This window comes from Pteropus medius, unplaced genomic scaffold, assembly GCF_902729225.1.
Source record: "Pteropus medius unplaced genomic scaffold, Ma_sr-lr_union100, whole genome shotgun sequence".
Taxonomy (NCBI): Eukaryota; Metazoa; Chordata; class Mammalia; order Chiroptera; family Pteropodidae; genus Pteropus; species Pteropus medius.
The window spans coordinates 2,668,838-2,675,302 of record NW_024340693.1 but is presented as its reverse complement, the minus strand read 5'-3'; the positions used below and the strand labels follow the sequence as shown (position 1 = coordinate 2,675,302).

Sequence of the window (6,465 nt, the reverse complement as noted above, 5' to 3'; positions counted from 1 at the left end):
CTCAGCTGAGAGAGAAAACTGAAACAAATCAGGTGCTCTTGGGGACCTGGGCCTTGCTTCTTAAGGCAGTCGGCCAGGCCAATTATGGCCCCAGGCTGAGCCACGTGGGGCACAGCAGAGCCTATGGCGCGGCGGCCGCCCGCGAGTCCCCGCTGGCAGCGGAGTCTGGCTGAGCAGCGCAGAGCTGTCAAAGCGAGCAGGGGTGGCGCCGTGACTGGGAGGGCCGCACAGCTCCAAGTCCCCGGCTCCTGCTCCCTACTCCAGGTCCCCAAGCCCGGGCGGCAGCCATGAACGGCGAGGAGCAGTACTACGCGGCCACGCAGCTCTACAAGGACCCGTGCGCGTTCCAGCGGGGCCCGGCGCCGGAGTTCAGCGCCAGTCCCCCTGCGTGCCTGTACATGGGCCGCCAGCCCCCGCCGCCGCCGCCGCCCCCGTTCCCCGGCGGCCTGGGCGCGCTGGAGCAGGGCAGTCCGCCAGACATCTCCCCGTACGAGGTGCCGCCCCTCGGCGACGACCCCGCGGTGGCGCACCTCCACCACCACCTCCCGGCTCAGCTCGCGCTGCCCCACCCTCCCGCGGGGCCCTTCCCGGACGGCGCCGAGCCAGGCGCCCTGGAGGAGCCCAGCCGCGTCCAGCTGCCTTTCCCGTGGATGAAGTCCACCAAGGCGCACGCGTGGAAAGGCCAGTGGGCAGGTAAGCCTGGCTGCCCAGCCCTGCGTCCTCGCCCGCTCGCGCCCGGCCGCCCCTACCTCCGAGCGCTCCCCAGGGCCTCTCCCGGTTCGCGTCCCCGGCCCCCCTCCGTGCAGGCCGGGGTCGGAGGGACTAAACTGCACAGGATGACCAACGAGGCCGTCCCGCACAGACGCGCTTTTCCGGACCCTTTCGGAGCGTCTTTACCACTCGGCTCTCCTCCTGGGGGCGTAAACCCCTTCCTTCCCCCCACGCTGCGCTCCCAGCGCCGCTCCCAGCGAGCCCAGGCCCGGCCGTGCCCAAGGCTTCGGACCCTCGGGGTCCTCCCCCCTCAAGGGGATCCGCCCGCCCCGGACTCCCGGGAGTGCGCGCGGAGGAGGCCGAGCTGGGTTCGGGGTGCCTCTGACCCGCCGGGGCGCGCCTGCGGGGCCCCGCGGCTCCACTAGAGCAGGGCGGGCACTCAGGGGCACCCCGTAGACGCAGGAAAGCAGCAGAGGAAACCTGCACTAAAGCCGGCGGGGACTCACCGCAAGGCCGGGGACCCGCCGCTCACCTCCGAGCCGAGCGGCCTGGCCTGGCGTCTGCGATGGGAACTCGCTTTTGCGCGAACTGAGGCGCTCGGAGAGGGGTCCCCCTCGCGCTGCTTCCAGGAAGTGGCTGTGAGGAAGGAGGTGCCCTCCCCGCTCAGCCGGCCCGGAGGAGGGAGCTCTGCGTCCCCGCGGCCCGGGTCTCCCCGGAGCCTGGAGGCGAAGAGCGGAGCAGCGCCCCGGGCCCTTCTCCGCCCACAGCCGGCCGCGATTTCCGGCGCGGCCTGTGCCGCCCCCGCCACACAATGTTATCGCGTCCGTGCCGCGGCCACTTCTGGTCACACCTGCACTGCAAACAGTTGGCTTTCCTTCCAAAGCGCAGTCGCGAGAAGGGGGAGAGGCTCGAGCTGGCGCCCCCGAGGCTCCTGCCTGCGGGGTCTGGCCCTGACCTTGACCCTGGCGCAGCCGAGCAGAGCTTGGGGGACCCGGGCTCGCCCACGGTCCCCGGGGCTCGCCTCGCCTACCTAGTTCACTCTCTCGCGAAGACCGAGTGTGAGCACAGGGCGGGTTCTGAGGCAGGACCGGCCCGATCTGGGCCGAGGTCCTCCCCAGCTCCAGCGAAACCCCAGCCCAAGGGGGCCCAAGGCGTGCGGTGCGCCTCTGCGCGCTCACCCGGCCCGCGGGGCTGGGACCTCAGGCCTCGGTGTCTCGAGGCGGCGGGGGGACGGCGTCCCTCGATCGGGGGTGGGGGGCTGCCGGCCGGTGGTTTCCCGCCGGAGCCGCGGTCCCTCCAGGGATCCGTCCCCGCAGCGCCCTGGGGACGCGCGTTTCCGGCCTTCCGCGCCCTCTCGGCGGCTTCCTGAGGAGAGGGGTGGGGGAGACGAGGGAGGCCCTGCGGTGGGGTAAACTCCCCCCACCCCTGCCCAAGGGTGGCACCCCAGCGCTGGTGGACCTTGGGCTCCGGGGGACCCAAGGAGCCAGAAAGTAAAGCCCGTGGGGACCTGGGCCTTGCTTCTTAAAGCAGTCAGCCAGGCCCAAATCGGCAGGGTGACATGGTCGGGCTGCAGCGGCGGGGCGGAGAGGCCTCCAGCGCCCCCTGACCCGCCACAGGCTCAGCCCACGGGTTCGGCCCCCCCTTCCTGGAAGCCGCCTGGGGGTACAGCTGCCCCGCACGGGCCTCGCTGGAACTTTTCGAAGGAGCCGAACTTCACAGGGTTCCCCGCTCCTGGGGAGAGGAAGTGACCAAAGGGCTTTCGTTTGCAGTAGGGGTCTGAATCCTGACAGCAACGGGGACATCTGAAAAACTCCACCTGAAAAGCGAGCCGCCTGGGCCTCACGGGCCCGCTCCCTCTAACCCACCGCACCCGCGCCTCGCCATCTTCCCAGAAACACCACCCATGGCCTCTGCCTCCACCTGCGTCCCCTGCCGACTCCTGGGCACGGGTCCCTGGGTGTGGCCACAGCAGAGCCCCTCACAGCACCTTGGGGAGGCCCTCTGGGAGGGCCAGAGCCCCAAGAGATTGTGGGTTGAATTTAGGAACGTAAGAGGGCCTTTGAAAAACGTCCCTTTAAGGCGCTGAGCTTGTCCCCCAAGCAAAGGGAGGCTCGGAAGTCAAAGACCCAGAGTCGCCGTGCAGGGAGCAGATCCTCTGCGGACTCGGGCCTGAGCCTCTGCCTCGCCTTCTGGGAGCCAAGTTTTGGCCCTGGGGGCCGGTGACCCGGGCAAGTTCCAACGTGTAATTAACCCTACCCCAACCCCCTACACGCAGACACACACACTCGCTCTTCAACTTCCTGAGCAGAAATGCTCCGTCCCTAACACAGACAGATTTAGGCCTCTTCCTGGGCTTTTGGTGGAACTCACCGGGCTGGTGCCCACAGGCCCCTGCCGTCAGAATCTGCACAGAAAGGAAAAGGCCGGACCTCCAGGAGCCGGACGCCACACACGGAGTGTGCAGAGCTCATCTCCCCGCTGGCGGAGACCTTGACCCCGCCACCACCAGCCTCCTACCGACCTCCTCAGAGAGGCTCTCAGTGCCCTGCCTCGCCTCCGCCCCTCTGCTAAGATTTGGGGCCCAGGCCATGGCGCCTGAGGCCCAGAATAGTTTCCCTTCTTTTCAAGGGCGGAAGCCCAGCAATATTATAATGATATATACTTATTATTATTATATGTAGTTATATTATGATATAACTATAATGTATTATAATATTTATTACAATATATATTGTTATATTAGGTCATGGTTTCTCCAACTGAAGGGGGCACCTATTACTTGGTGTTGGAACCAATCTACTGGGTTGAGATCTTTTAAAAAAACTAAATAGTGAACAAGAAGAAAAATAAGATAGCATCGTAGGTGGTAAAGGTTGATTTCGTGTCCTGAACTCTTTTGTCAGTTATAAATCAGTGTGGGAACTGAGTGGTGCTCCGAGATGTATTTCTCGCCGTGGGTCGTCGTGGGAAAGTTAGCTTTCTTTTTTAAAAGTCCTGTATTATAGTCATTTCATTGCCTTTGATGAATCGAGTAGGTTTAGATTGTTACTTTGTGCATTTTAATCAGCATCAGCTTAAACACCGATTAAGAGAACCCATTGAAGGATCACTTGTTATTAGTCCTCCACCACCCACCACCCACCACTGCAGGGTCCCTGAGAGCCCAGGCCCTTGACCTCCCAGAAAAGGCGACCTGCACCAGGGAAGGCCGCCTGGGCCCATACTGGGCTCTGGGGTAGGGGCTGGGGCTTGGTGGCGGGAGCAGCTTGTACGGAGGAGGCAGGGGTCCTAGGATTGAGGCTGAAGGGTTGGGTTGCGTGGGTGGGGGCAGGGCAGGAGGGGCCAGGGACGGGGGGAGGGGGGTTAGGCGGCCGGAGGTGGGTGGTGGGGCGGGGGAACCACACTCACGTACTGTGCCACCCACCACCCGCAGGCAGCGCCTACTCGGCGGAGCCGGAGGAGAACAAGCGGACGCGCACGGCCTACACGCGCGCGCAGCTGCTGGAGCTGGAGAAGGAGTTCCTATTCAACAAATACATCTCGCGGCCCCGCCGGGTGGAGCTGGCCGTCATGCTGAACTTGACCGAGAGACACATCAAGATCTGGTTCCAAAACCGCCGCATGAAATGGAAAAAGGAGGAGGACAAGAAGCGTGGCTGCGGGACGGCGGCCGGGAGTGGCGGGGACGTAGAGCCCGAGCAGGACTGCGCGGTGACCTCGGGCGAGGAGCTGCTGGCGCTGCCACCTCCGCCGCCCCCCGGGGGTGCCGTGCCGCCCGCTGTCCCCGCAGCTGCCAGAGAGGGCCGTCTGCCTCCTGGCCTTAGTGCGTCACCACAGCCCTCCAGCGTCGCACCCCTGCGGCCACAGGAACCCCGGTGACAGATGGGGGCTCCTCCCTGCCAGTGGCTGCGACCACTCACAGAGAAGGGGCGGCGGGCCTGGGACCCCCGGGTGTGGACCACCGGCCCTGGCGGTTTGATGGGGCCGCAGCCAGCGGTAGGAGGACAGAGCTGCGCTTTCATGCACCTGTGCGATTCCCGGCCAGTGGGGAGACGCTGGCCAACCTTCGGAAAGAGAAGAGACATTTTCTGTAAATCCGGGACCTCTTCTGGTGATATTGTTGGACCAGCCACGTCTGTCACAGGGTACAGGTCACAGCAATCCAGAACCGAGTACCTCTTTAGAGAAACCGATTCTTCAAAAGACAACAAAAACTGTACGAATTGGACTGCTCCCCAACACACGGCAGACAAGCTGGATAGGGCACCTCTCGCTGCCCAGCAATAGAGCCATTTGGATTCCGGCTTCCGCCTCATTTAGAAAGAATTGAGAGGCAATGTCTGAGGTTTCAAAGACCCAGTAAAATCGATGCCCCCGGGACCAGAATAATTCCTCCCCCTCTTCTTCCTTTTAAAATCCTTCTCGCCACATGTGTCACCAGAGCACACCCTTCAACCTGCATCTCTCTCCTCTGAAAAAGAAAAAATTGTGCAAGGGAAGCTGAGCAGCGGCAGGGCTGATCCGTAGGGATAGAGCCCGACGAGAGTCCTGTCAACCCCTTGGTCCGGTACTTCCGGCGGGCGGGGGGGCTGGGCCTGGAGCAAGGGGTTTGGGGGAAAATTAGCACGGAGTCCTGAGGGATCTTTCTATTTAGGGCGCACATTTAGTTCCTGGTCACCTGGCCGTGGAGGAGGCTGTGTGGAAGGTGACCTGGCCCACTCTGTGACTAGACCTGCCTGGCTCTAGTCACAGAGCCAGTTTGATTTCTCCATCTTCGGAGGTGATGTAAGTGCATGTGCTTCCGGAGTTTGGGAGACCGGTTATTTTTATTTAAAGTCTTAAAACGACCTAACGGTTCCTTACAAACGGGTCTGTGGTTTCCAGGTCAGTTTTGGTTTGAGGGCCTGGGCTTTGCGTGCGGGTGATGTTTGTGGAAAACGCTTAATAAATATGGATAAAATGGAAAGAGATGAAAAGTGATCCCCTCGCTTTGTGTCCAATCTCTGTCGCAGTGCAACGATTCCATTTTATTTTCAAGGTTAAAGCAGCACTGATTTTTCGTTATCTAAGTAAGAACAGCTGGTAATTAAGAAACACCCACTGAGTGCGTGCTGGGGGTTGGGGCATCGTAGGAGCGGGTGGATTTTCGGTTTGGTTTGGTTTCATTTTTAACTTAAGAGTCACTTCCCAAGATGGATTTCTTAGGAGAGGGAGCCCAGGGGCATGGGGGCAGGGGGGTGCGGCTGGGGAGCAGCAGAACCGGCCAGAGCCCCCCCACCCCTCACCCCAGGGAACGGGCACAGCTGGCCGGGGCCAACCCCGTCTCCTCTTTCCTCCCGAGCGATCACTGGCTCAATGAGGCCCTTCTCTATGGCTCATCAGAAGAAAGTGTCGCTTAGGCTGGAGCCTGGGGACCCCAGAGTGTCTGGTGTTAGAGACAAACAGATTCTGCCCGGAGGGGCATCCTACCCCTGGGCCCGCACGCTCCTCCCTGCCTCCCCGCATCTTAGCCCCGCCGGACTCCCACGCTGGCGCCCCCCGGTTCACTCCCAAGAGTCACTACCACTATTTTCTTTTGCAAAGAGACTCGGGATGGGACTTTGTTCTGTCGTTGGTTTTTGCTTTTTGTTTTGTTGTTGTTGTTGTTGTTGTTGTTGTATTGTCGTTGAGAGAAATCGAATCCTTCGCCCCTCCGGAGAGAAGAAAGTCCCAAGGACAGAAAGGGGTACTTGCTCATCAATGAGATGTGTCACC

The 6,465-nt window shown here is 62.0% G+C and overlaps 1 protein-coding gene across 1 annotated transcript; it reads left to right on the top strand.

Moving 5' to 3' along the window:
• The first annotated feature begins 279 nt into the window (after window positions 1-279).
• Window positions 280-5,259, top strand: PDX1 (pancreatic and duodenal homeobox 1). The gene is made up of 2 exons (XM_039862853.1): window positions 280-693; window positions 4,145-5,259. Exons 1-2 carry the CDS (start codon window positions 288-290, stop codon window positions 4,588-4,590), a joined length of 852 nt encoding a protein of 283 aa, XP_039718787.1. The 5' UTR covers window positions 280-287; the 3' UTR covers window positions 4,591-5,259.
• Window positions 5,260-6,465: the final 1,206 nt, after the last annotated feature.

Coding starts and splice junctions, on each gene's coding strand:
- PDX1 (XM_039862853.1), top strand. CDS start 288: ATGAACGGCGAGGAGCAGTACTACGCGGCCACGCAGCTCTACAAGGAC. Junction 694..4,144: donor GTGGAAAGGCCAGTGGGCAG/GTAAGCCTGGCT, acceptor CACCACCCGCAG/GCAGCGCCTACTCGGCGGAG.